The following is a 27,843-nucleotide window of genomic DNA, read 5'->3' on the forward strand; positions in this document are numbered from 1 at the left end:
GGGAAATATATCTATCTTGTACCACCGACAACTACCAAGTCATCTCTCACAGCCTTACTTTGACACAGCAAACCCTTTCAGGCATCAACATGCCTTCTTCCAATTACAGCGACTTCGCTTCTTGGATTGGTGTAAATATTTAACCTTCTGTTGATGGAAGCATGAAAAGAAATCTAACACGACGTGCTTCTGTACCAGGTCGAACATGAAGACAACCAGCCTGAGGGTACTATAACCGAGATCAATGGTGGCAGCGCCAACGTCGGCCAAGGTTTTGGAGGAAGGTAAACATTGTTCCCTACTTAATCAAGCTTCTCATAAAAATTACTGATTCTTTTATCAAGCAATATCTGGCTCAGGACAATCAAGGCGAATAAGCCAAGCATGATGATGGACAACATCTTCATATACATCGGACATGGCGACGGAGCCCGGACTGATGATCTAGCTAAGGGTGCTAAGGGTGAATACCGCTACCTTGACTGGAGCCGTAACATGACTGCCAACCGGTAAGACTAATCTTTTATATTCTTTGACCCGAATAAGTGATAGGCACTAATGGCAGTGGCGCTAGATTCATAACTGAATTTGCCCTTTGGCGCCAGACTATCCCTCAAGGTGCACCTCCTGCAGGTTGGGATGGAATGACTAGTGACATCAATGCGGGCCGAGGCGGCGACAACCTCTACCTCATCTGGAAGAGCGATGTTTATACTGGTTCCAAGTAAGCACCTACTCGATATCATGCTCAAGTATATGAGGAGTTATTTCTCTGTTCTAGAGTTCAAGACCCAAGAATACATCAAGTTATCTATAGGCAGATTATCCTTGCTATTCTAAATAAATCTTGTCCTCTATCACCTTGTTACAAAGAGTTCTGTACCCAGCCTCGTGAAAGTAGACTATCAGATAAGACTGATCTTTATCCCAAGATGTATCGGTCCAGATGTATCTAGAGCCTGTAGGAATAACACCGTTCTCGTCGCGGCCATCTTCCTCGATCTGCATAAGCCGTCGACGAGCTAGCAAGCTGGCTCTGGTCTCCCACCCGCCCATGGTAGATGTCATCTTTTCGAAGAGGTTCAGAGAATCCGATCGAATTGCCTTGTTCCTACACTTTTGCGATACAAAGTTGAGGACAGGAAGAACGTAGATGTCCAAGACAGTCTCGATTCGCGTTGATGGGCCAGAAGTACCCTCGACAGAATGCATCATGTCCATGATATCGGCGAACACGCTATCGTACTTATCGTAAGCTGTCTCCATAGGATCAAGGCAGCAGTTCAGGAGAATATAGACAACCTTTTGTCCGACGTGAAATATTTTCGTTGTGTTTTTAGCAACCGTGTTTGTTTCAACGTCCAGTCTTTCGACAATGACAATTTCCCACTGGCGAAGCTGTTTGAGGAGCATATCTCGGCGTGCCATCAAAGACGCTCTATGAAATGTATCGCAGTATGAACGATCCTGCAAGATCTTGACCACGAAGATCACAGCTCGAGTGATGAAACTATTCCACATAGCGGCAAATTGATTGAAGTCTGTTTTTGCTGAAGGGACCGTGCAAGGTATCGATTGGGTAGAAAAGCGCGACCAGCAGTCTCTCTGTAGAGGAAAGAAGCAAGAATTCAGACTAAAGAAGACTTGCAAACGGGGAAGAATCCTCTCAGCTTGATCCAACCCCTCATCGTTGGAGATTGCTGTATAAATAGGTTCTGGCTGCGGCTCGAACCCTTGATTGACTTCTTCTGCCAGTTGATCTTTTTGCTGTCGTAATAGTTCTACGCTGCTTGTGAGCATACGATCAGCTGTTGCGGTATTCCCGTGCATCAGTTCGAAGAGAAACAGGATGAACATGTTTATGAGAGTATTGCGCCTGGAAACAGTGGCGAAGTTGGACTTGATTCGGGCTTGTAGAGTGGAAATCGCTTTTGAGTGATAATGTAGAGCGATACGGTAAGTTGGGTCGCTGGATGCTCTAGAGAGATCTGAAAAAGGCTTGAGGCCAGTATATGGCTTTGGGCCAAGACGGTAAAGAGATTGCATGAGCGCGCCAACACTCAAGACAGAGAACTTTACACAGTCATCGTTCATAGCTTCACGTGGTATGACCTTGTTCCAGAAAAGAGTACAAGGTGTATATCCAAAGTCATGAGCCATTTGGTAACGGAAGAGATCGAAGTAGGGTACTTCATGGGGCTCTAGACTGGAAGATGTAGGCTGAATTAGATGGGGAGAAACCGAGAGGATTTCATGGCTCGCGGGCCCTTGCTTTGGTAAAAGGCGCTTTGCTTGTGTGGGAGGCTGGCTTGTAATTTGTCCCGCCTGAACGTATTCGCAGGATCGTCGAGACCTTTGACATCGACTGCATGTTGGTTTTGCCTCGTCACACCTCAAGTGCATTTGTTTACACTGATAATGTCAGCAAAGTACTCTCAGGTAAACCTTGCTAGAGCATCCCCTATCCAAACGCAATCGTAGGGGTAGCTTACTGAGACACAGCCATTGCGGCTCTTGGGCGCACCAGAGCGTTTAGGTTTGCCCGATTGGAGAGTGTTTATGAGTGCGTTGGCGGGAATCATGGTTCGGCCGACAACTGCGCCTCAGCCATGCACTTGCTTATGGATGAACAGGAGGCGGAGCTGAATGTAACATTGGATGTTTTCCTCAGTTCTGTGATTGAGAAAATGAGGGTGACAAGGTTGAGAAACGGCCAAGGTCAGCCCTACCAGGAGCCAGCAGTCAGAATCATGTTGATCTGTATGACAAAGCACTCCACTCCTCCAATGTATTCCAAACCTCTGTCATAGATGATTGGCTGATGAATACGATTACTCCATATAGTTTAGCTTCCCCAATCTTCTCCGCCATGAGCATGGATTCGACATTGCTCGAGCAGCCAATCACTTTGAGCAACTAGCGAATCGATGGCATTGAAGAAAACACAACTATTCTCAATTAGGTTCTGGTCTATGAAGAGGCTACAGAATTGCACCTTGTATAAAAATCACCAGCTCTGAAATGACGAGAGGTAGTATACCCTCCATATTTGTGCGGACGACTGACTCTGGAAGAGCTTGGATGGCTTTCGTATCTACCCCAAAATGAGACCAATCGTCCCTCTCTACAGTGAAGCCTCCAGCCCCAAGCACCCGTCAAGGATACTCCCCCCCAAAGGAAAGAAGGCCGTACGGCGTTGGGAACGTGCTGGAAAACCCAAGTCCCGATCGGGCTGCGGGACCTGTAAGATCCGAAGGGTCAAATGTGACGGTAAGCGCATTCAATACATGGCCCTTGAGCAGGTTTCTAATTCATCAATGTAACTACAGAGGCTAGACCAATATGTGTCCGATGTGCCAAGGGAAGATTCGATTGCGACGGTTACAACAGCGACACGAACGGGGAAGCGAGCGACTCAAATGGCTTATCAAGCGGCACTGAGAGTTCTGTTAGCGACGTGTCCGCGTCACCTAGAGCCCCTGAAACCTCTACAACAACTCTAAACCTGACCCCGAGTCCCGGATTAAATCCCTCGGAATCCTGTACATGGCATGGAACTACTTCTCCGTTATCTCTGCAAATATCGGCCTACCGCCCAGTCTATCTTGAGCACTTTAACCAAAATTCAAATCTCAGCAATGTGCTGTTCAGCTATAGTGAGCATTACTCCAGAATTGTCCTTCAAGAGACTCTTCAAGACGACTGTATACAAAACGCCGTGCTGGCCCTTGGGGCGTTTTTTCACAGTGGCTTCATCTTAAGGCAGAATGATTTACAGATGGAGATGGCCAATCACCACAGGCACCAATCTCTTCAGCTCTATAACATTGAACTGCACACTTTCCGAAAGAGCATACAGAACTTGATCGGTACCACGTCCCGATGGATAGTTCTCATGACCCCGCTGCTGGCCATGTATGAGCTGCTCCAGGGTGATTTCGACGCTGCAGGTCAACTCCTTCATAGCGCGGTTGAAGCACTCCGCTCTTCGGGAGATATATCCCACATTTCGACCAGTGAGAGCTCTGATATGTTTTCTTATACAAGTCTGCAAACTGTCGGAGACACACTACCTCTATTCACCATGACCAGGAAACAAAGCTGTCATGCAGACCGACTGGGGGGTTCTGTTGTATTACTCCACTCAGACCTGCTTGCCGCTGTCAGTGAACTAGCAAGCTTTGATAAGGGGTATCATGGGGATGTGCTTCATGACCTGCTGATTCTGGATAACGATTATGGTTGGATGGGTTGATGCCCAGAGGCATACCCCGAGATACCTGGAAGATCTGGATATTTATATTGCAGTAAAGCCTCAGCTTGTTGATGATTTTAGGCCACCAATAACAGAAAGAAGGGTGATGTGCGGTTAGAGAAGGAGACTGAAAGCTGTTCAACCAGCAGTTCAAATGATTTGGATAATGATAGAAAGAATTTTCAACACAATAGAGTACAGAAAAAGAAGGCAGGACTCGCTATATAGTAAAACCTCGTGTTCGATTCCGATGAATGAATCATTTCCTCAATCACGACAAAGCAGTTCCAAACTATTTGAGCGACGTAACCTCAAGCACTGCATTGACAAAAGCACTAGGTTTCTCCTGGGGAAGATTATGCCCTGCACCAGGAACTTGATGGTGTACACGAGGACCACTAAAGTACTTGGCTGAAGAAGACCCGTTCGTTGGCGGAAAGTTACCGTCTGCAAGACCATCCAGTGTCACAGTTGGGACTGAGATAACAGGCTGCTCAAGAAGCGCTTTCTCGATGCCGCTGTAATCTGGATCACCTGGTGCATACAACAGGCGATGTCTGTAGACATGAGTAACAACGCTGACATAATCCGGATTGACAAAAGTCTCAGTAGCACGATCGAGGTCTTCTTCGGTGTAGTTCCATTCAGGGGAATTCTTGTCCCAAACAACCCTGGCTATGTCTTTCGGGTGTTCTGCCAAAGCCGCTTGTCCACGAGGCGTTAAGAGGTAGTAGAAGTACCAAAAGCCGGCTTCAATGTTTGCATCAAGCGGAACCCAGGCTTTAGATAGGTCTTGGATCAAGTAACTATTGACCGACACCAGACCAGCGCATCGTTCAGACCACAGAGCTGCTGCAACACAAGCCCCACGCCCGCCCCAGTCGTAACCGGCAAAGATGGCCTTTTTGATGTTTAGAGTATCAAGCAATTCGATGATGTCGTAGCCTAGAGCTGCTTGCTGGCCGGAGCGGAAAGTATCTGTGTCCAGAAAGGTGGTAGGTCCGTTACCGCGTAAGTATGGGACAATGACACGGTATCCTTGTTTTACAAGAGCTGGGGCGACTTCTGTGTAACTGTGAATGTCGTAGGGCCAGCCGTGGAGAAGGAGGACGACCTGCGCATCTGGAGAACCATCTTCATAGTATGCAACTTGAAGTCTGGTAGTGTTTACAAACGACAGTGGCTTGAGTCGGGATAGGTGCCCGGTACGATGGCCTAGATGTTCGGAGTGCTCTTTGCCAGGTGTAAAGCCAGGAGGCTGTAAGCTGAGAGTCTGAGCTATGAAAGCAGCCAGAATGAAGAAGAGACAAATGATCATGGCGTCCTTAGTTGTGAAAGATCCTTGACCACATCCATGATGCACGGTGAGAATCGGCTTTTTGAAGTAAATGACGTTAATGATCGACCAATGATAAGGACGAACTCGTATAAGTGAACTTCGTAAAGCCAGTTTTACATTGTACCTACATCCTTTAATTGTCGAAAGTGGCCTGGAACAAGTCTTACGTGAGATATATCACGCATTCGCCACTGACTTTTAATTCCAAATCGTGCTTTAGTCGACTATTGTCTCTTCTTCCTCTAACGGCCTTTGTAAGCAAAAGCTAATAAGTGACTATAAATAGACCTTCATGCAGATGGGTGCGGAAACACCGAAAAGCATGATGGTGAGGCATAGTTCAAATAGGTGATTAATGATGAGAAGAAACCTGATCTAGTTAGTGGTTCCTTCTGAAGCTTAATAGCTACTCATTCGACAATCATGTAATATTCTACAACGTATCTGAATGATCCTTTTTGTTAAGGCTTAGAGTGACTAAAGATTAGAAAAAAAAAGCTTTGAGATAATAAACACTTCTATGAAACGTCTCTCTGTTCGGACTGCCGACTTTGCCCGATTATCCCGACCCAACCATAATAGCTCTGGCCTCCCGTTATGTCCACGAGTGTCAAGAATTGCTTTATGCATAGTCACCTGATCCAGACCCAAGTCTGCTACTACCATGCCTTCTTCCGTTGCTTGCAGCTCGCTTGTCAATTGTCGCCCGTCTGGTGCAAATATCCTCGCGTTTCCTCCACCAGGGACGTTAAAAATTGGTGCCTGTTTGTGCCCATCATGTCAATGGACGGCTGCGAGATTACGGTTGTAGAGTGTAGTGTATAGCACTGGGCTTGGATAGAGTAAACCTGAGAGATGGCTGCTACCGCTATACATAGATTAGATGGGTGTCGGAGGACGGAATTGATCTCACCTTCGTCGGACATGGAGTATGGTTCGGGTCCGCCTGAGTGAGCTGGCACACAGGGCCATGTTGCACAATGGATCTGCTCTCCTTGGGAGAAAGTATTGAAGTTGATCAGGGGATTGAAATGTCCCTAGAAGGGGTCAGTTTGTACAAACCTTAGATACTGGGCGTAAACATACTCCACAGGATAATTGCCTAACTCTCCCAACAGAAGTAAGAGCAACATTGTCAAATGAGGGGCCATGCCCATCACCAAAGATAATTTTCTCGATATGGAATGGTTTGATTTTGCGTCTTGTCATTAAAACTTCACCATCGCTGTTAATTATGCATTGAGCAATTTAGAGAAAATCTCCGCTTCGCTCAGAGAACCCAAGACAAACAACGACATTGTTGTCTAGTGCACAAGACCTGATGTCTTGCATTTCACTTGAATCAATTTTCAATGAGTTCTTGGTGTATTTCACGACCATGTCAAGATCCATTGGACGGGCCCTGAATAAGAGTCAGTTTAGTCATTTTTGCATGGAACACGATGCCTACCAGATCCATGTAGGATAACCTGGTAACCAAAGCTCAGGGAAGGCAATAATTTTCGCTCCCTTCGAAGCGGCATCTTTGATTGGATCGCATGTTTTTCTAACAGTACCAGGCAAGTCAAACCAGACTGGTTCAGCTTGAACAACAGCTGCTTTGATAAGACTTGTCGTGACAGACATGATAAGAATACTTGTTGAATCAGATGTGGGCTGCTAGCAACTGAGTGGTACCGTTGAGATTATTTCTACGTGCTTTAAGCACCATTATAGAGATGATCCTGATATTTGCCATAGCTACCCGCATTTCGGACTTGATAAGTCACAACGTTTGTCCACGAATATGAATACGAGCAAGTCTTTTTGATTGGTTCATTTTTCTTGCGCCACGGAAAAGCGCAAGACTCTGCATTGAGCCATCTGACGTGAGATTCGGGGACCAAAATATGGCTAACCATCTTCGTTCTACGGGTTGCGTCTTAAAACACTGGTTGCCCCGTTGAAGAACTGCGCTCAGGTTTAATGTTAGCCATTGAGGATGTTTTGCTCGTATACGCGCCAAGGGCCATCATAGAGCATGAGGAATTAACAATTTATTTGCCGAATGCTATGCTGTACCTTGGCCCGAATTTGTTTCATTGTATCGGAAGCAAGGAAAGATAAAAGAAATGTAAGTAACGAGTATTTTGCTAGAACTGCCGGCGGCGCTCGTTTGTCGGTTTGAAATGTGACAAGCCTTGGATCTATAAATCTAGTGCATACGCAAACATTAAATTAGTATTGAAACCGAGAGACTTGGATACCTAATTCCATATGCACCTTTTCATCTTTTTCAGCCTTGTTGGCCTTGGTGCCTCACTCGACCAGCTGCAGCCAAGCCAGTTGGATCGTGCAGCCCCATGACTCCCCCGATCGTACCATGTGCCATAATCAAATCCCTCGAAAGTCGAATCTATCGCGGCCACTCCGTTCCTGCACTTCCCCCAACGTTACTTCAAAATGTCACGCATCTAAAGATCTGTGAAGTAAATGTCACCCTATCTCATTGGAATGAAGACGATACCGTTCTCGTACAGACGTGGCTACCTCTTAACAATTGGAACTCCCGTTATATCCCTGTTGGAGGCGGTACTTGGGCAGGTGGACCCGGTCAATTTGAGCTTGCTCTCCCTGCATCTCAAGGCTACGCTGTCTCTTCCACCAATGCTGGTCTCAGTGGGAATCCAGTCGATCCCTCAGATTGGGCCTTGAAGCCTGATGGCACTGTCAATTATGGTCTTCTAAAGAACTTTGCTTCGCGATCTGTTCACGACATGGCAGTCGTTGGCAAGGCAGTTACAGCGTTTTTCTACGAGGGTTAGGGTTACCTAACCCTAACCCTAATCTATCCCTTGCGCGTGCTGACATCAAGGCTGTAAGTAAGTGGCACTTTAGTTTAAGAAACCAACAGTGATTCAATCTGAATATCTTTAGTATATCGTACATCTGAAAACCAGTGACAAAGAGAGGCGACCGCGATAGGTAGCATATTTGAGGTGTGCTATCAATCACCGAACTAAGTCATAATCATGCCTCCCATCTTCTCGGATAATCCCTCCACGCCAACCTTGAGAAAGTGCTCATCAGTATCAATCTGTTCACGTACAGGACCAGTCTTCAGTTCATCAACGTCCCAATTAGCCCAGACGAAGCGGCCATGAAGAAAGTTAGCTTCAGGCGTTGCTGCCCAGACAGAGAAATGACCTGGAAGGTTTTCTATTGGACCGTTGTTAGTTGAAGGGCTGCATCAGGGGTCGTGGAAATATTTACCATCGTCAAAGACAAGGCCCTTCAGGCTATCGCCACCAACCCTCTTGGCAGAGTCGGTCAAAATGCCACCTGGATGGAAACTAATAATCTGCATATCAGTGTGCTTGGTATCCTGTGCGATCTGCTGCAGGAGGAGAGTGCTCGCATTTTTGGTCAGCCCGTACGTCGGGCGGTCAGGACCCATTGTTGACCACATGTAAGCCGCACAGGTTGAGATGTTGACCAGAAACTGCCTATTGTGAGCATGGGAGAGCTTGGAATAAAGATGAAGCTATCCTACCTTGGTTTGGCCTGGGTCTGCTGCCTTTTGTTTGTAAAATCGCTCTGTCATATCTAGAGTGCTTCGTACATTGGACTCAAAGTCACCCCAGACCTTGGACATACCTCCATCAAGAATTGTCTCGGTAGAGCCATAGCTTGCAGCGCTCAAGACTAGGACGTCGACAAAAGTGCCTTCCAGAGATGTTCGGTAGATTTCAAGTCAGAAATATCACAAGTGCGGCCTTGTACATCCGTACCACTGCCAAATTGATAGCCCTCTTCTTGAAGTTTGGCAGCTGCAGATGCGACTACATCTTTTCGACGTCCAAGGATAATGACACGGGCAGCATTCGCCTTGACAAAGCTGCGAGCGATAGCATACCCGATGCCACTATTGCCTCCAGTGACAATGACTGTCCTACCTGTCTGCTGAAGGGCAGGGAGAGTGGGGTCAATGGCCTGATAAGGCTTTTTGTGGTATTTGTTCAAAGTGGGAAGACTCATGATGAATAGGATGCTGGGACATATAACTCTAATCAGGAAGGGGCAGGATGAGTTGAGCTGCTCGAATGAATAACATCTAGTTGAATCGAATACAAGCCCAAGCTTGATATTTATAATACTGCGACATGTTCACACGGGGCAGGCGGTGTGATGGAAGGCGATAGAGGAGTTAGTAATGCCAATTGATTGCAAAGCATACCCGCTTGCCTGCACTCTTTGGAAAGGTGAGCCACAATCTACTTACAGAAACTGCGTAGATCGTTCGGTGGCTGACTGACAGCCTCTGAAAGCAATTGGTTTCTCAACGTTGTTGATAAGGTTGAGCCAATGGGGATGTGTTGCTCGTATTTTCAAGCCATTTCTCCGATGCGGAATTGCCCCCGCCTCTCGCGGAGTTTTGTTGACAGATTTGTCCGGCCAATCCAACAATGAAGCTCGTATTTTAGACAACGAAGTAATACAGACTCGATATGATGTTGTCAGCATTGGCGAAGCAGCTATTACTTGTGATATAGTTACATGGCCTTTTCAGCTTTGAGAGCATTGGCCATATCACTAGCAGCTAAGTATGTTACCAAGGCTTTTCCGTTGGTCTCTTGCAGACCTGTTGTCAACACTATCAGGCATTGCATGGTAGTAGTAGTAAGATTGAATGAGCTCAAATTAAAGAATGTGTTATGAGTGACGGTGTTAAGTAGCCGACCTGAATCAAATCTAACTCAGCCATGACCAGCTCGAAACCTGTGAAGTAAATGGCGATTATCCTCTAGGTCATCGTGCACTTTCCTCAAAGGCCATCTGAGGTATATGTAACTAGTTACACGAGATTTCATAAGCCCAAGGCGTCAAATCTACAGAATTGCAGGACCCATCTGCGCTGAGAACTATTTCAGTTTCAAACTGTGCGCATTCAACGCTGGAAACCTTGATGACTGGGACTTTTCCATCATTGCAAAGCTTCATAAGACTAACTTTGATGTTGGTCGCTGGGAATTGCTCGACGTTGACACATGAGGTTCCATCGGCACCTCCATAGACGTTGGCAGTGATGAAAGGTCGCCCATTGCAATCTCCACTTGGCCATTCTTCAACCAAGACCTGCTGGGCAAAAACACCAGCAAGGGGCAGTGAGAGGGTAACTGGAAGTGCTATCTTTTTCTTGAACTTAGATGGCATCCCCGACAGAGTTATGGGCGGCTTACCTTCATTTCTAGTCTTCTCGTTGGATACCAAACGCGGTGTTAAGTTGAGCAAGTCGAAGCTCGATGAGGTTTTCTTGAGTGACTGTGCTTTATATATCTCAACATCCAACGTCTATGGCAGAGTTGAAGCCCGCTGATGTGATATTCTGTTCAGAATTATCTCCCGTCACAGGACTTGTTATCGAAATTTGTGCCTGAATGAGGATGTTCGGAGTACTACTTTCCGATACATGTTTCCGAATCAGGAAAACCGCTGGACCACGCATGCATGCAACTGAACTCAACCCGAAATGCCCCCCACATCATACTTCACACCTCGTACCACTCTTACATGGAAGTTTGTGAACAATAGGATACGGAATGACATGACCACCAATGTTGCTAACTGAAATATCATGTGACTGCAGGCCTTCTTTCAGGGTGAAAGCTTATCGTTGGTGACTGCAAGACATAATCCATCATGAGAAGCGAGATATGAAAATCAATTCAGAGAGTGGCTAAATTCAGAGAGAAAAGCAAAGGAACAAGACTGACTCAAAAGTCTGAGATAATGCAAGCGGCCTAAGTGGGTTAAGGAGGCTGAGCATTGATAGTGGCACTTAAGTGTATAGCATCACGCTGCCCTCCACCACCATTATGTCCACGATGACACCTAATCCTTGTTCAAGATCTTATCCAACCACGCGAAAATCACTCGACCAAATTCCTGGGGAGCTCCAGTCTGACAATGATATCCAGCAGTACCATTAAACATGTGAAGTTCAGCGCGATCTCCCAAAGCTTCGGCAACAGGCTTAGACTGTCCGGATTGGAGTGTTTCGAATTCTCCGTCGGCGATCCAAACTGGCATCTGGATACGGTCCGTGATACCGCCACGTAGATTATAGCTCTTGGCCAACTGGAAGAATTCGTAAGGAGACTTCGTTTTGAAGCACCAGAGACCCTGAAGGATGCCCCATTTGGTGGTGGTGGGGGTATCTGGATCGTCGTGGATCTTGCTCATCGCCTCGTCGAATACCTCTTTGTCACCTGACTCGAGAAGTTTGCGGAGCTCTGGGGTTAGATGAGCGGCGTATCCAGTGTATGCGTCCCAAATACCACCGTTCAGCATGAGAGCTGTCAGTCGAGGTTCATATGCAGCGGCACGAGCAGCGAGATAGCCCCCAAAAGAGTGACCATACAGCACCAATTTCTTGGGATCAACGAAGGAAGCCTTTTGGGAAAGCAGATAGTCGACAACAGGTGTAACAACTCTTTCCCAATCCGGAATGAAGCCAACACCTTGCTCTCGGCGGACAGTTGGCTGGCCTGGACCTTCGAAAGAGAAGATGTTGTATCCGCGAGCTAGTGCCGGAGCAACAACAGTTGCGTACAAATCCTCCTGGGCAGCATCAAAGCCCTGAGTGAGCAAGAGTGTCGGGAGTCGCTTGGTCTGGTTGTTTTGGTAAGGTTGAGAATACCAAATGCCAGAGACGTTGAAGTCGCCAGCGGGGATCTCAACTCGTTCCGCTGGGACGGGCAAAGCCGCAATAGCTTTATCAAAGGCAGCACGCTGCTCATCCCAATACCCATTGATGCGAGGATCATCCCAGTCAGCGCGATTATAAGCATCAGCACGGCGGAAATAGTTCGACACAGAGAACCAAGTCGCCCTGACATTGATAGGATCGTAGGCAATCCTGGGGTCAAGAGCTTGGGTCTTGGTGTTGTTTGCAAGTTCGAACCATTCTCTGATGTAGCTTTCAAAATCGCCTGGGATAATCCTTTTGGCGACGCTCAGAACGGGATTGACATCTGCGCCGTCGTTGGCCATTTGACCAAGACCGGTGAGGATGTCGAAGTTGAAGCTGTCATCGTCGCTGAGGAAAAGAATGGGGTTCTCTTTGTCTTTGGCACTTGCATTTCCTGCGTTAAGAACCGCGAAGAGAGTGTAGAGAGTAGAAAATAGTTTCATAATTTAATGATTATAGCTTTGTTTATCAAGAAGCTGATGACTGATGATTGCTGTGATGAACTTCTAATTCTCGTGGACAGTCCTTGGCCTTTTATATCTGCGAATAACCAGCTTATCGCTAGCTTCCGATCTAGCAATTAAATTCATATTTTCGCAACTCTAGGTTTCATTTCTGAGCTCATGACGAGTAAAGTCTCGATAGAGGAACATGAAGCGATGAAAGGTGACGGAAATAAACTTGATTCCGTCAGCAGCCTCCACTTCATGCCGCTCTCGCAAAGTCTAGCCCTATCAAGCAACGATCGCCAGACAAGCCGCCAGGACGACGTATGAGGCTCTCGCGTATTGCTCATGTCAGCATTCCACTAAATACGACAAAATTAAGCATAAGAACCATGTCCTCCCTGTGATCATCATCGCCTCCTGCAAGCACCGCAAAACTCTACTCCATTCAGTTGTCTCAGTACCCCAACACGTCATGGTCAATCGAGGGGCCTCGCAAGGCTGCGTCACGTGCAGACAACGCCGCGTCAAGTGCGATGAGAGAAAGCCTTGGTGCAAGGCGTGTCTTCGTCTTGGCATTGAGTGCACGGGCTATGCGAAGCGCGGGCTGAGGTTCAAGGATGAGACTGTTCGATATCGAGCTAATTCAGCGGCTGTAACGCGCGTCACCAAACATACGAAACAATCGTCGCTTGAGAGGACTATCATCCGAGTACCATCACATCACCCGCAAGATCTTGCTGTACCATTTTTTCTTACATATGTTACCGATGTCGGTCGAAGTCTGGAATCGACAAGAGGTTTCCTGGAGTTTGTCCGTCCTGCTCTAGCGTCTGAGCGACATGATTCAGCTTTGAGCACGGCAGTGACAGCTACGTCAATCAAAATCTGGTCCATGATCGGCAAGCTGCCCCCTTCGAGTCCCCTTCCTTACCAGCTCCTGGTGAAAGCCTTGAAGCGGCTTCACCAAGCGACTGAAGAACCTAGCGAACGCGGATGTGATGCGACTGTACTGGCGGCCCTTGTCCTCCAGATGCACGACACCTTATCAGCCGTATCTGGACAAGCCAGAGCTCATGGCGCGCATCGCGAGGGAGCTTTCACTTTGTTGATGCAGCGAGAAGACTGTTTTAAGAACTCCAAGTACTACGCTCACCTTGTTGGCAACCTTCTCCACTCTAGGGTATCAGTTTCTGTGAGGAACAGAACACGGCTGCCGACCAAGGACCTTGATTGGATTAAGACTGAGGTTGCTCCGATTTTGCCGGTCAATCCGAGTTCATCTCTTGATATGATTGGAGTATGTATTGCAGATCTCCAACACACGTTCCGCGACATGTTACGCCCAACCAACCTCTCTTCTCTTGAGACTAAGCTACGGCAACAAATTTGTGATTTGGATACCCAGCTACGGACCTGGTTAAAACAGATGCCAGCGAGTTGGTATCCACGACGGATGAAAAGCGGCATCGATCTCGACGAATCAGTTCCTTCATATCGTGGCGCTTGCGACATATACCCAAGCATACAAGTCGCGAATATCTGGAATGCATGGCGTATCTATTGTCTCATTCTAGAGGACATCAAGGACCAACTCTCTAAGTCTTCAGTACCATCTGCGGCTCAGCATTTCCATAATAGCAATAGAATTCCGGAGTATGCCATGTTCTGGACTTCCAATCAACTCAGAATCCAAGAGCTTGTTGATGCTGTATGTCTCAGCATCCCATTCTACCTAGGCAACTGCAACTTCTCCACTGATATACTCTCAACGGGAAGCTCTGATGTCATATACCCAAGTTATCATGATTTACCTGTCGATGATGAAGGATATCTGCGATTCAAAGCAAGCGATCAGTACGTGTCCAAACTTGATCACTCGCGACACGTCACGCTTCACGGCCAGGTCCATATTATAAGCGTCTTATCCTATGTCGTCCATATATGCATGAGTAGTAATTGGCTCCGGCCGAGCTTTCTGAGGGAAGAGCAAAAGAACTGGATAGCAAGTCAGTTTATTCGATCCATCTACTCGATGAGGCCCATATTTGGGGGCGTATCGGAAAGGAGAGCTTATCAAGGGAACGTCGACCTTGACCATAGCTTGCAAGCAGTGGATGCAATATCAATAGCCAAAACCTTCGCAATTAAGGTACAAAAAGAGCTGTGGACTATCAGCATTTTGTAATAGACAAAATTCACCCCAAAATAAGATCTTATTCTTCCATTAAAGGCGTCATGATTACGCAGGTTGATGCAAGACGGTACCGTCGAATTCACTAATAATGGCTGACCACTGACCAGAGTATAAGAGACTAGACCGCAGACTATCTCAGCTGATGTTGTGATTGCGTGCATTGGCTATGAGCAGACATTCCCATTTATGAACATGCATGACGAAAATAACCCATCTTATATGTGAGAGGTGTCTGGAAACAAGGTAAACCGAATATGGATTCATTGGCTTCGTCAGACATTCGCTGGGCGCTAGACCTCCTTTGGCAGAGATGCAAGCCCGATTATGGGGATCAAAAATCCTGGCGCTACATAAATTCAATCAGCTTCGGTCCGAGGATGAGGCTCAGTACAGGCTACATTGCAGGCCCATTGCTAAGGTAACATCTGGCGTTGATGACGAAAGTTATGCATATCAGCTAGCCCTTGACATGAAAGTCTGCATATGGCCTTACTGGCGCATCAGACATGATACGTAGGGATTCAATTCGAAATTCCTACCTTCATTTGGTTATTTGGGCTTCCGGCGCGCATTTCGATTGCAGGCTTCGGCTCGCCGGGCCATAGGCTTAGCAACATGGCCAAGAGCGTAACTATTGTCTTGTGAGTTCTGGCAGATCATCGTATGCAGGCCAATGGTATTTGATAGGTAGTTACGTCCCGATACTGATACGTCACTCATTATCAAGGTCGTGTGCTCATCTCAATCGTGCCTATGACCATTTCTGGCCCGTCAGCCTCATATTCTGATTTTCCGTTCCCATATACCATTAGCCAGTACGTTTTCTTGATCAAATGCAATCATTTCACTCAAGACCCAACAAGGTCCTCAAATAATCACTCATTAAAATTTTCAACCGTTATTCCCGTTAGCATGCGCCTGGTCTGACAATCCGTGCCGAGATCCGATTTGACAACCCAATACGGACTCTAAGATAACTAAGCCATTCTTAGCTCATAACCATCAAGGTTCACGAGTATTTAAATCACGACAGCCCTTTGTACAAATTGCTCTATTCCTCCGAGAAACACGGCAAAACGGCAAGTCACCGGCAATATCGGCTGTCTACGATAGACCTTTTGTGTGAGAGGTTGCGTATATGAAAAGTCTAATTGTGAGACACGATGAGCTATATATACTTCGACCCCCTCGGCTCTAATGCAGTATTTCGCATTCCGGTCATTCACTGATTAAGCTTCCTTGCATCGCTTATCTTTATTTCTCATACTTTGTTGGTGAGCAATGTCAGGACCTACGAACTTTGACCCAGAGAGGGTCAACCTCACTGAGTTCCAGTCCATCACTGATCAAGGTCTCATCACCTGCTTCCTGACGACTGCTGGAAACCAATACGATGGTCCTCTTGGTATCAGAATTGGCTCACTATTTGTTATTCTCGTCGTCTCGACCGCAGTCACTTTCTTCCCTGTCGTGGCCACTCGAATTCCACGTCTCAAGATTCCACTCTATGTATACCTCTTTGCCCGATACTTTGGTTCCGGTGTCATCATCGCCACTGCGTTCGTCCACCTGCTCGATCCTGCTTATTCAGAGATCGGACCAGCATCTTGTGTTGGTATGACTGGCGGTTGGTCTACCTACTCTTGGCCACCTGCTATTGCTCTCTCAGCAGCGATGTTCACTTTCCTGTTCGACTTTCTTGCCGATTATTATGTTCAGTCTCGCTATGGGCTTCAGCATAATGATTCTGGAGTTGAGGATACTATTACTACTGGCGGAGATGGACATCAGCAACACTCCGATGATGGTTCGAACTCGAGAAGACTTGTGATCAATGGTCAACACGATACAGAGGCGGCTACGTCGGAGAAGCAGCGTGGTGGTTATGCAGACTTTAAGGAACTTCAACACCTTGATGGAGATTCTGAAGAGACGGAACTTGCATTCAAGACACAAATCGCAGCCTTCCTCATCCTCGAATTCGGTGTCTTGTTTCATAGTGTATTCATCGGTCTGAACTTGGGTGTCGCAGATACATCCGACTTCGACACCTTGTTCCCCGTTCTTGTATTCCATCAGTCCTTCGAAGGCCTCGGTATTGGAGCTAGACTTAGTGCCATTCCCTTTTCCAACCGACTTCGCAGCATGCCATGGCTTCTCTGTCTTGCTTACGGTTTAACAACTCCTATTGCCATTGCAATTGGTCTCGGTATCCGAAAGACGTACGACAACTCATCATACACTGCAAACATGGTCAATGGTATTTTTGACTCTATTTCTGCTGGCATTCTTATTTATACTGGATTTGTGGAGATGATTGCTAGAGACTTTCTCTTTAATCGTGAGAGGACGAATGACAAGGTCAGGCTGGGATTCATGATCGTTTGCCTCTTCCTGGGCGCTGGAATCATGGCTCTGGTTGGAAAGTGGGCTTAGTATCTGACAATCACTCTATACTCGATAGAAGCAGAATTTAGAATAATGGTCATTTGTATTCTCTAGAATCTCTATTTAATCCACCTCGATAAGTACTTTCAGAGCGTTATGCTTCGATGCTTCGCCAAATGTCTTGTAAGCATTTTCTACATCGCTCAGCTTGAAATCTAAACGGGAACCGTTAGTAAAATGCACGAGACTCCGGCTATAGGAACTTACTATGGGTGATCAACTGCGAGGGTTGCAGCTTGCCAGATTGCACTAGCTTGAGCAACATGGGGGTAGTAACAGTATCCACCAGCTGCGTAGTGATCGCTGATACACCTGCATTAGTGCCATGTCAAACGGTAGATCATAGAGCCAAGCCACTTACAGATGTTCTTGATCCATAGGTCCTGAAGATGGAGGTCCACTTTGGTGCCGTGCACACCAACGTTTGCCAACACGCCGCCAACTGCGATGAGCTTTTGACAGAGCTCAAAAGTAGCAGGAATACCAACAGCCTCAATGACGGTGTCGCAACCTTTCCCATCTGTCAACTTCATCACTTGGGCAACCGCGTCTGGGTCGCTGACAACTGACTCAGTTGCGCCGAGCTTCTTGGCAACATCAAGTCTTGCGTTGTCCATATCAACGGCAATGATCCTGGACGGTGAGTATAGCTGGGCAGTGATAATAGCAGCCAAGCCAACGGGTCCAGCGCCAACAACAACTACAGTCCCTCCAGGTTGGACTCTGCCACTGAGAACGCCAACTTCAAGACCGGTTGGGAAGATGTCGCTGACCATCACCAACGCCGCCTCATCTGCCCCATCAGGAATAGGGTGGAGACTCGAGTCGGCATGGGGAATGCGGACATATTCAGCTTGAGTTCCATCGATTGTGTTGCCGAGAATCCATCCACCAGAGGTACAATGACTATACATTCCTCTTCGACAATATTCACAGGTCGCGCAGCTTGAAATGCAAGAGATGAGAACTCTATCGCCCTCTTTGAAGCGTGCAACAGATGGGCCTGCGGAATGGACGATGCCAACGCCTTCATGGCCTAGAACTCTTCCTGGCTCACAGGTAGCGACATCGCCTTTTCGGATGTGCAGATCGGTTCCGCAGATAGTAGTCTTGGTGACTTTGATGATTGCATCTGTTGGTGAAGCAATCTTGGGGACAGGACGGTCCTGCAGGGTGACAGAGCCATTGCCGGCGTAGACGAGAGCCTTCATTGTGATTTTTCAGTATAGAGATGGAACAATGGTGTTTCTAGAGGTCAATTGATGGTTTTAGAAGAAACATGAGATGACTCTGGCATCACCTGTTATATAGCTTTCATCTGATCGGCAGTGGTCTGACCTCGCGGATCAGGCAATTCATCAGGCCGTTGTGAACGTGCGGGGTAGCGGCCGCAAAAGTCCGGGGTAAACGGGCGCGGAACCGCATAACGCATGAACATGTTTCAGTTTCACCAATGGCAATCAATCGCTCAAGATTCAATGCCTCGTGGAAGTAACCGTAGCAATGCATTTCAGCCCAAGGGGAAGGGTCTTGTAAGCTAGCAGGCTCTAACCAGTCGGATGACTCCAGGCGGAAAGTTCCAGTCGGTGAGCCACGTGTTGTATCGAATCACATCTTGGTGATTCTCATGAGACATGTTTGGGAGCTGATATTGCATACCGGATGCAAGCCGCGTTTCAGGGATTGTATACGAGCATGTCGGCAGATGGGAATGTCACCAACTTGAGCAGGGTCTATCCATAAGTATCTGCCTCAACAAAATGTTGAGAACCCCGGGTTACAGATGATCCTTTTCTCCAATTCCGAAACTCCTCAACAAGAAGGTCTCGTTGTTCTCAAGCGCCAAAACGAATTCCTCTGTCCATTTCATTTCAATTTGTAGTATTTTTCAAGTAGTCCTCACACCGCCGTTTTGGTTATCCCCAGGGTTTCAGCTCAAGTCTAAACCCAATACTTTCGTAGTAGTAGATATTGTGATTGAGACTTCCAATCTTCAAGGAGAAATGCACATGTTCCAATGACCTATAGCCACTAGATCAATCTAAAAGTTACAGGTTCGCCCTTGAATATCTCATCAACCCACTCTCTTGCCCCCTCCTTACCAGCATCCTCCCATATTCCACCTGAGGTGTCAGACGCACTGCTATCCGGACTAGATGCCCAACCACCACTACCCCATGAGCGACGCCACTTCGAGATGCTATGCCCGTGGACATATCCGACTCTCCGAAATTGCTGACCTGTTGGATCGTTTCGATCGGCGTTGAGTAATAGGCCAAATGGTCCCCCATCATCTGCCTCGAATAAAAGGAAATATGGAGATATTTTGTTAGATTTAGCTTGAAGCCCCTCGGAATCCCATTCCACTCTTAGATCGTCATCGGGGCCCAGAGATACAGTGCCACTGTAAGGATCCTCCACTTTCACATTAACGAGATGGCCACGGATAACGAGGACCGGCCTTTTCGCTTCGCTGGTTATGATATCCAGGATCTGCAAATCCGAATCACTGGGTAACACCATGTCTGAGTAGTAGATTGGTCCAGTGACAAATCCCCACGACCATGTTGGAGCACCCCCATCCTTGATTCTTTGAGCATTACCATCGCCTGCATTTCGATGCCACAAAAGGTCGGCCTTTATTGTTTTTCGCCAAAGGCCAGCAATGTATTCGTCATTACCTCTGAGTCTTTGGGTAGCGTTAGCTAAGCCCTGAATGGCGGGGAGTCTATCAGTCGCGAAGGTGAGATCTAGCTCCGTATATGCGGGGACGATTTCAGATCTCCAGTTGGCCTCAGCCAAAGAAACATCAGGATTCTGAGGATGTAGAAAGTGCTTCATCACGCTTGTGGTGCGAAGAGTCCTCAGAGAAGTCGCTGAGCATTCGCACTCACACACAGATCTGCATTCCCAAGCCATCTCGTTCTGTGAAAAGTGGAGGGTTCGTGGTGACAGTAGCCGTTCCTGAAACACCCAACCCCGCGTTGATAACTTGCTTTGACCTAAACCACTTCTTCTACTACTCCATGTATGATACGGAAGTTGCTGGGCTAAGAATCCACGCTCACGGATATGTACGACGCCCGTGCTGGGCTGGTCATTTATGCCTGGCACCTTGAACCTCTCGGGAGCCTTTCGTGTTGGCGGCGACAAAAAGCCGGATGTGCTGTCCGGTGCAGCATCGGCAAATATTGTCACATGCGCGTTGGCATATACTTGAGCCATTCGCGAGGCTTCATGCTTCCAGTCGTCTGGAGAATCCTGGATAATACACAAGGAGTCAATCCATATGTAGGGAATCTCCAGCGCTCGAGCCACTTTCAGAGCATCTTCAAAGGTTCGTGGGAGATTCTCAGGAAGCGAAATAGTGTATGCTTCTAGATTGGCAAAAGTGGTCATTGTTGGCGTTTTCCCTCCCCAGCAGTGGCTCAGAGCTGCATAATGCGCTTGCTGGTTGGGCTCAGTGACCACAAGCTTGGGAGATACTGTGTCGTTTCCAACTAATATGACTCTTGTTGGTAGCGTTGAGATGCCGGTCTCGGTACAGTTCGCATGTTTTCCTTGGGCGTGGCCACATGCGTCGAGCCACTCGCGCGCTAAAGACACACAACTTGGAGCTAACCCGTATTCTGGTATATGATATCCCCGACCAATCAAGTCCCAAGGTAGAGAGACATCATCTGTACCCAGTCAGATATCAAATCATTCGGGCAGAGGCTTGTTTAACCTACTGTCAGTTGTGTATAACTGAAACGTCTTTTCTCTGACATCATGTGCAACGGGATCAGGGTAAAGGTGGACAACCATGGGCCCTGGGTGCTTTGGTGGTTTGCTTTCAACGAGCATTGATTCATAAAGCACCTCTGGCATAGTTGTTTCTTCTTTCACAGCGGTGCTAATCGCTTCCCATAAGAGAGCACAAGCGGAGCATGGAGTAGCTTTTGCTGATTTCTTGAGCTCGCTCATAGGTATAGTCAAGCCTCGGACTGCTGTATCATATTCCAGGACCAGTGAATAACACACTGGACATGTAGGTTCTGCTGACGGGCCTGGCGTGATGTCCATCGGTATTATTAACCCGGATGATATTATACGAATTTGGGGTGACTGATGTGTAGGCTATCGTGAAGTATGTTGCAGGCGAGCTAGGGAATTTCATGTGCAACAGATATCGAATCTGGCTCAGGCGACCTTTGCTATTAATATATGGCCTCTATCGATAGCCATCAAAGATCCCGTCAAGGTCAGCAGCGTTTGAGGCGCGGGGTAGTCAGCCAACTCATGGTTTAGGAAGGCGGTCGAGAATGGCAGCAGGACCCAGCAAGATTCTTAAAATCCTTTGAAATACTGGAGCAATAACGTCCAGAAATAATATGAGGGAAAGGAGCTCTACTATAAGTAATTTAGTCAGAATCACAAGAATGATATCGACATCATTCATCGTTCCTCACTGTGAGCCGCATAGCTTAGCCTAAATAATATATCGTGCGCATTTCTCTAAGACAATCAACCAATAAAAGACAAGTTTCGACTATCCATTTACTCTTTCCACTGCACCTGAAAGTCGCTGAATTCAACTTTCAAAGGACCCTTCGCAGTCTTGTCCGGTCTGGCTGCCAAGGCGCTTACATCCAAGACCCAATCATCCTGCTCCTCGCAAAGAATCCAGCAAATTTCCCTCAGTGGCAATTTTTCCTTAATACTTCCATCATCATTCAGAATGAGCTGGTGAACCCAAATATTACCACCTTCCTTGACTACTTGGAGTGTAATACGCTGGCCTTCTGTGGCTGTCACAGGGTACAGACTCATATCGGCGAACCTGTCACACGCGACAGTGCTCAAGTGAGGCTTTCCGGCGTAAAGCTCAATACCCGACTTAATCCACTTGCTGTGAGGAGCAGCTGGTTCAGATGCTTTACGTGGCACGAGGACGATGCCAGACTGGTCGTAGAGGTTCTCCCACTTAGCAGAGAAAGTGACACGAGCAGAAACAAAGGACTTGAGTGGGCCCGATATTGTATGGACATCAGGAACTGCCAGAGTGAGTAAGTTTCAGTGAGAGTGACATAATCGGGCGTGACTTACTGTTCCACGCGTTGTGCCCAGGCTTTCGCCAGATGTCTGTTCCTGGTCCAGCCTCAACAATGAATGGCTGGGTGAGCTGTTTCTGATTGGAAGACATTTGTGCGTAAGAATACTGGAGTACAAAGGCTCTTTTTTGTCGCTTGGTATGGGTTAAAATGGAAGGTGATAATTCTAGAATGTCAGGAATGCGAAAGGTGTGAGATGGTCAGCAAACGCCTTTTTATTCTCTGTGTCAGCCATGGTTACTTAAGCAAACAGATGAGGGGAACGCCAAGATGTCACGTACTGCGTTGAGGTAACTAGGGTAAGCTCATATCATCAATGTGGAGAGTGGTCCTAGGCTATTACTCCACGTACCCTCCCGTGTTACGACACTCCACAGCACCTGATGGAAATACGCAAGCGAGGTCAAGAAATTCTACAGGCATTTTGAGGTCTTTAGTCTCATTTTTCCTGGGAGTATGACTTGTAAATAATAAGGGGTGTGCTCATTCTATTTCTTTTCCCTCTCTACTGTTGTGATACTATGAAACTCTCCCCAATCAGGATTCAGATAGATCAAAGCCTCTAGGACTCGGGCAAAGAATAAGGCGCAACCTAATCTAGGCTAAGATCTCACCCTTCGCTCTAACCTCTTCAAAAACACTATCAACAACACGAGATGCACGGTACACAATCTCCTCGACATCACGGGGCGTGACGGTAAAAGGAGGTGCCAACAAGAAGTGATCACCATTCCAGCCATCAGCACATCCAGTAGATGAGAAGAGACATACGTCATAGCCCTTCTCAAGACCGCGAAGTCGCATTCGACGAGCAAGGTTTAGCTTCGGATCCAATGGCCGCTTGGTGGCCTTGTCAGCGACGAACTCAATACACCAAAACATACCACGACCGCGAACTTGGCCAACGTTAGGGTGGCTGTCAAAGGCTCGGTGGAGTAGATGTCCAAGTAGAATGCCCATGAGACGAGCATTGCGGACGAGGTCGTCCTCTCGGATGATGCGCTGCACCTCCAGAGCAGCGACTACGTTGAGAGGATGACACTGGTAGGTCTGACCGTGCTGGAAGGATGCGCTGCCTTGCTTCAGACCGTCGATAACGCGGTCGTGGATGAGGAGTGCTGAAATAGTACCGTAGCCGGCAGCTAACCCCTTGCCAACAGCTTGGATATCAGGGACTACGCCATCATATTGCCAGGCATGCATATGTCCAGTTCGTCCGAGCCCGGACATGACCTCATCGAAGACGATGAGTGCGCCATGACGATGACAAACCGCTTTCATGGCAGCCAGGTATCCAGGGAGAGCAGTGACACAACCCAGAGCCTAATTTGGGTTAGCAGTAGCTCTGTCGTTTGTAGGGGTGCATAGAAAGTGACTCACAGTTCCAACCATGGGCTCTAAGATGAAGGCGCAGACGTTTTCAGGACCAATCCGCTGGAACTCATCATCCAGCTCTTGAGCCAGTCTGATGACATACTGTTCCTCAGTCTCGCCATCTTCAAGATCCCTGTATGGGTGGCAAGGAGAGACGTGGCTGACATTGGTGGCGAGAACGTCAAGGAAAGGTTCCTTTCGGGCTTTGAGATCCCCGACAGCCAAGGCTCCCATGGTACATCCATGCCAGGAGCTCTGTCTGGCTATGAAGTGAGAACGAGGAGAACCTGGGTCCTTCTCAAGGAAGTATTGCCGAGCCAGTTTCATGGCAGCTTCGACGGCCTCAGAACCTTTTCTCATGTTAGGTGATATCTGACTCTGCTGATCAGGAATACTCACCGGAGCCAAGGAAGCATGCTCTCGACAATTCGCCCCCAGTAGACTGGACGAGAATGTCGGCGAGTTCATGAGAAGGGCTATTCTGGAAGTAGCCAGGATGAGCATATGTGAACTTATTCAGCTGCTTAATAATGGCTTTTTTGACTCTCGCATTGTTGTGGCCGATGGCAGAGACAGCAGCTCCGCCTGTAGAGTCAATAATCTTCTGGCCATTCTTCAATGTAAAGTAAAGCCCATCAGCAGATTCGACTGTTGGTGCTGCAGAAGGGTAGACACTCTGGTAGAATAGAGAGTTCTCCGAAACAATAGGCTCGTCGATAAGGGGGCCAAGAGATCCCATTGTGGTATAAGAGAAGATTTGGGTGATGAAAGATGCTGGTTTGTATTCTAGATCTTAAATAAGAGGAAAACTGTATTCCAATGAAGCGTTGGAGAAGAGCATGAAGAGAGGTTTTATACTTATTCTTCATTCGATGTCGGCCTTTGTACGGTACAGGTTAATGCCCGGTATCAACAATCATTCTCCTTTCATGCGCTTACAGCAAACACGAAGCCATCCTGTCACTTCCCTCTACGTTAGGACATTCACCATCGCTTACAATGTCGCATATGCCACCAAGACCTCTGACATATCCCGATTCTACAGGTTACAGCTTCATACTCCCACAGACAGTTACAGGAGCTCTGATAGGTGTTCATGCTCTCCACATCTGTAAGACTACTCTACACGAAAGACACCTCGTTTTAATGATAACGACACGTCTGTGGAGTAGAGTTCCATGTTTCAAGGCCTGACTACGATTCACAGTGAGAAGTCGGCAATCGCTTCTCCTTCTGGCACTAATGTGACGCCGTGCTTACGCAGAGATATAGCTCACAGCGGCATGCAGGACATGTCAGATCCTAGAAGGAATCATTCGCGAGCGTGAAACCCAACTCTCTCTGCGACCCCTGTCGGTCGTATAAATCTCCCCATGGAGTGTACCCCCACATAAGATCCTTCATTACTGGAGTCACGGGATGTGATGGCCCGCAGCTATCCACACAGTTTGGGAGCATTCACGGTAATAAGCAGGAATAATAAGCATATTCAATAGATCCACTAATGTGTTGAACCTGCGTAATGCTTACTGTATCGCGGATGCCGAAGTATGCATGCCTTCCTACCAATTATCGTCGCCTGGCGGGAATACCCAACTTGGAAGCCTGGAGGATTCCGCTTACATGTAACCCACTCTACTACGACAACAATAGCTTTTTCGCCACAACATCATCTCCGCTCTTTGTGTTTGCCGAGATCCTGAACAAAGAGATACCTAGAGAACAAGGGAGAAAACTAAACAAACAAGGTTCTTTTGCCATGTTACACAAGATACAGTGAAAGTCAGATTTGCGTGATCAACAAAGTAATTTCTATTACTCAAAGGAATTAGTTTTGTCATCAGCAATCGCAATGAATTATAATAACAAAATCAAGAGCTATTGTTTCAACATCTTACTCAGAATCACGAACGATTACCTCCATCATGACCAGTATCAATTTGACTGCAGCTGGCTCAGCTACCGATGCAATTGACCTAGAATCTCTTCCTCGCCTTTCGCACCGCGATGAGGAAGAAGGCAGACGACCAGTCAATGTTGCACAACAGGCAGTCGACAGCAATGTTGGTTCATCCCAGGAGACTATTGCTCCGCCAAAATGGAATCATCCTCCTATCAACAAATATCGTACTGCGGCGACATTCTGGTCGTTTCTTGTTGTAGGAATGAATGATGGATCTTATGGTGTAAGTCGGCTCTTGCTTATATCGAGCCCGATTGCTAACTATGATATCTTAGGCTTTAGTTCCCTTGGTGAGTATTATCTCGATGCCTCTGTGGTGACCCATGCGTGGCTTACTATTTATCACAGCTTGAGGATTATTACCACAAGAACCATACCCTTGTGTCTCTAGTGTTCCTAACACCCTTTGTTGGTTATGCTATCGCTTCTGCTATCAACAGCCTAATGCATGTGCATTTTGGTCAAAGAGGCGTAGCGATGCTTGCTCCTTTGTGTCACATTGTACCATATCTCATTTTTTCATTCCATCCTCCGTACCCAGTCATGGTAGGTGGCACTTCATTCTCAAAGTTAACGTCCAAAATGACTAATGGTTGTTCTTTAGATTTCCATGTATGTCTTTGTCGGCATAGGAAATGGACTTGCTGATGCCGCGTGGTGTTCTTTTATCGGACAGATGATGAACTCGCACGAGATGTCGGGTATCCTACAGGCGTGTTACGCCCTTGGTGCTACCATTGCTCCTCTTGTCGCGACTGGTCTCTCTGGAGAAGGTATGCCAGGCTGGTATGCATTTTTCTATGTCATGACGGCTGCGTCGGTTGTAGAGCTCATCTCCTTGACAATCACATTTTGGACACAGACTGGAGCCGTCTACTTGTCTGAAGCGCCCTCAGCATCTGGGGCTAAATCAGGTCGTATGCGACAAGTCCTAAAGAACAAGCTGTCGTGGATTTTCGCATTTTTTGTGTTTGGATACTGTGGAGCTGAAGGTGAGCACTAAATCATTTCTCTCTCGTTGTTACATTTACTGAGAATCTTTTTCCAGTTGCTCTTGGTGGTTGGGTGGTTGTCTTCATGCAGAAAAGACGTAACGCCTCAGCTATCGTCGGCAGTGCCGTAGCCACGGGTTTTTGGGGCGGAATGACAGTCGGACGCCTCTTTTTATCCTTGGTAACAGTCCGACTGGGAGAGTTCTGGGCCATGTTCTTATACATTGGAGTAACTATTGCCTTGGAGTTAGTATTTTGGCTGGTTCCGAGCCTGGTCGTCAGTGCAGTAGCAGCAGCACTAATTGGCGTTGCCATGGGTATGTTTTCCTCACAGATCCTATGCAGAGTTGTTCATAGCTAACGTGATAACTTCTAGGGCCAATGTATCCTGTCGCAGTTGTTCTCATTACCAAGGTCATGCCCCGCTCTCTCCATGTCGGGACTATCGGTTTCGCTGCTTCCTTCGGTGGCTCTGGCGGTGCAATATTGCCTTTTGCCGTTGGCGCTATTGCACAGGCAAAGGGAGTGCAGACGCTTCAACCCATTGTCCTCGCTATTTGCGTCGTGCTTGGCTGTTTGTGGCTGCTACTTCCCCGTAAACCAATGCAAAAGAATCAAACGGATGGCAATGAGAACTCTATGTAGGATAGAAAGACATAGAGTGTTTGAGCGGTAGTGCAGGGCTAGAAGGGAGAACAGTGTGAGGCACATACTCAGACTTACTAAATACATCATGTAATTAAAGCTCGTTCTTTTATCGTGCACTTAACCCTCCTAAAAGAGTGTCTACTAAGATTTTACATTTCTCCTATGAAGGACCTTGATTGTCTCCTGTAGCACTTGGCAAAGGCTGTAGAGTTTGGGTTGTTGGTGACCTAAATACTCCAAGTCTGTTAAGACATGGATGAACCAGAAGGCCGCTTCAGAAGACTAAAAATGCTGCAACTGACAGGTTCAAGGATACTTCAATTCTCTATAGGCTAGCCTTAAATACGGCATGGTCTCT

General features: G+C 47.3%; 14 protein-coding genes across 14 annotated transcripts; 5 read left to right on the top strand and 9 right to left on the bottom strand.

Moving 5' to 3' along the window:
* Positions 1-89: 89 nt before the first annotated feature.
* Positions 90-728, top strand: FMAN_06388 (uncharacterized protein; the record flags this gene model as incomplete). Its single annotated transcript, XM_041826835.1, has 4 exons — positions 90-131; positions 199-284; positions 345-509; positions 575-728. The coding sequence occupies 4 exons, from the start codon at positions 90-92 to the stop codon at positions 726-728; spliced, it is 447 nt and encodes a 148-aa protein (XP_041677859.1).
* A 103-nt stretch (positions 729-831) lies between these two features.
* Positions 832-2,582, bottom strand: FMAN_06387 (uncharacterized protein; the record flags this gene model as incomplete). Its single annotated transcript, XM_041826836.1, has 2 exons — positions 832-2,412; positions 2,493-2,582. 2 exons carry the CDS (start codon positions 2,580-2,582, stop codon positions 832-834), a joined length of 1,671 nt encoding a protein of 556 aa, XP_041677860.1.
* Positions 2,583-4,547: 1,965 nt separating this feature from the next.
* Positions 4,548-5,573, bottom strand: FMAN_06386 (uncharacterized protein; the record flags this gene model as incomplete). The annotated part of the gene is made up of 1 exon (XM_041826837.1): positions 4,548-5,573. The coding sequence occupies one exon, from the start codon at positions 5,571-5,573 to the stop codon at positions 4,548-4,550; it is 1,026 nt and encodes a 341-aa protein (XP_041677861.1).
* Positions 5,574-7,936: 2,363 nt separating this feature from the next.
* On the top strand, positions 7,937-8,398 carry FMAN_06385 (uncharacterized protein; the record flags this gene model as incomplete). The annotated part of the gene is made up of 1 exon (XM_041826838.1): positions 7,937-8,398. The coding sequence occupies one exon, from the start codon at positions 7,937-7,939 to the stop codon at positions 8,396-8,398; it is 462 nt and encodes a 153-aa protein (XP_041677862.1).
* A 194-nt stretch (positions 8,399-8,592) lies between these two features.
* Positions 8,593-9,611, bottom strand: FMAN_16044 (uncharacterized protein; the record flags this gene model as incomplete). Its single annotated transcript, XM_041826839.1, has 4 exons — positions 8,593-8,792; positions 8,847-9,075; positions 9,127-9,299; positions 9,365-9,611. The coding sequence occupies 4 exons, from the start codon at positions 9,609-9,611 to the stop codon at positions 8,593-8,595; spliced, it is 849 nt and encodes a 282-aa protein (XP_041677863.1).
* Positions 9,612-10,424: 813 nt separating this feature from the next.
* FMAN_06384 (uncharacterized protein) lies at positions 10,425-10,787 on the bottom strand (the record flags this gene model as incomplete). The annotated part of the gene is made up of 1 exon (XM_041826840.1): positions 10,425-10,787. One exon carries the CDS (start codon positions 10,785-10,787, stop codon positions 10,425-10,427), a length of 363 nt encoding a protein of 120 aa, XP_041677864.1.
* Positions 10,788-11,465: 678 nt separating this feature from the next.
* Positions 11,466-12,767, bottom strand: FMAN_06383 (uncharacterized protein; the record flags this gene model as incomplete). Its single annotated transcript, XM_041826844.1, has 1 exon — positions 11,466-12,767. One exon carries the CDS (start codon positions 12,765-12,767, stop codon positions 11,466-11,468), a length of 1,302 nt encoding a protein of 433 aa, XP_041677865.1.
* Positions 12,768-13,245: 478 nt separating this feature from the next.
* On the top strand, positions 13,246-14,958 carry FMAN_06382 (uncharacterized protein; the record flags this gene model as incomplete). The annotated part of the gene is made up of 1 exon (XM_041826845.1): positions 13,246-14,958. The coding sequence occupies one exon, from the start codon at positions 13,246-13,248 to the stop codon at positions 14,956-14,958; it is 1,713 nt and encodes a 570-aa protein (XP_041677866.1).
* A 1,290-nt stretch (positions 14,959-16,248) lies between these two features.
* On the top strand, positions 16,249-17,403 carry FMAN_06381 (uncharacterized protein; the record flags this gene model as incomplete). Its single annotated transcript, XM_041826846.1, has 1 exon — positions 16,249-17,403. The coding sequence occupies one exon, from the start codon at positions 16,249-16,251 to the stop codon at positions 17,401-17,403; it is 1,155 nt and encodes a 384-aa protein (XP_041677867.1).
* Positions 17,404-17,478: 75 nt separating this feature from the next.
* On the bottom strand, positions 17,479-18,626 carry FMAN_06380 (putative zinc-binding oxidoreductase; the record flags this gene model as incomplete). Its single annotated transcript, XM_041826847.1, has 3 exons — positions 17,479-17,570; positions 17,623-17,718; positions 17,777-18,626. The coding sequence occupies 3 exons, from the start codon at positions 18,624-18,626 to the stop codon at positions 17,479-17,481; spliced, it is 1,038 nt and encodes a 345-aa protein (XP_041677868.1).
* An 820-nt stretch (positions 18,627-19,446) lies between these two features.
* FMAN_06379 (uncharacterized protein) lies at positions 19,447-21,285 on the bottom strand (the record flags this gene model as incomplete). Its single annotated transcript, XM_041826848.1, has 2 exons — positions 19,447-21,095; positions 21,147-21,285. The coding sequence occupies 2 exons, from the start codon at positions 21,283-21,285 to the stop codon at positions 19,447-19,449; spliced, it is 1,788 nt and encodes a 595-aa protein (XP_041677869.1).
* A 669-nt stretch (positions 21,286-21,954) lies between these two features.
* Positions 21,955-22,600, bottom strand: FMAN_06378 (uncharacterized protein; the record flags this gene model as incomplete). The annotated part of the gene is made up of 2 exons (XM_041826849.1): positions 21,955-22,451; positions 22,504-22,600. The coding sequence occupies 2 exons, from the start codon at positions 22,598-22,600 to the stop codon at positions 21,955-21,957; spliced, it is 594 nt and encodes a 197-aa protein (XP_041677870.1).
* Positions 22,601-23,105: 505 nt separating this feature from the next.
* FMAN_06377 (putative alanine-glyoxylate aminotransferase AGT2) lies at positions 23,106-24,621 on the bottom strand (the record flags this gene model as incomplete). The annotated part of the gene is made up of 3 exons (XM_041826850.1): positions 23,106-23,831; positions 23,889-24,232; positions 24,282-24,621. The coding sequence occupies 3 exons, from the start codon at positions 24,619-24,621 to the stop codon at positions 23,106-23,108; spliced, it is 1,410 nt and encodes a 469-aa protein (XP_041677871.1).
* Positions 24,622-25,807: 1,186 nt separating this feature from the next.
* Positions 25,808-27,482, top strand: FMAN_16045 (related to tetracycline resistance proteins; the record flags this gene model as incomplete). Its single annotated transcript, XM_041826851.1, has 7 exons — positions 25,808-26,068; positions 26,121-26,135; positions 26,194-26,391; positions 26,450-26,618; positions 26,673-26,837; positions 26,894-27,154; positions 27,214-27,482. 7 exons carry the CDS (start codon positions 25,808-25,810, stop codon positions 27,480-27,482), a joined length of 1,338 nt encoding a protein of 445 aa, XP_041677872.1.
* Positions 27,483-27,843: the final 361 nt, after the last annotated feature.

Source organism: Fusarium mangiferae, assembly GCF_900044065.1.
Source record: "Fusarium mangiferae strain MRC7560 genome assembly, contig: FMAN_scaffold002, whole genome shotgun sequence".
NCBI lineage: Eukaryota > Fungi > Ascomycota > Sordariomycetes > Hypocreales > Nectriaceae > Fusarium > Fusarium mangiferae.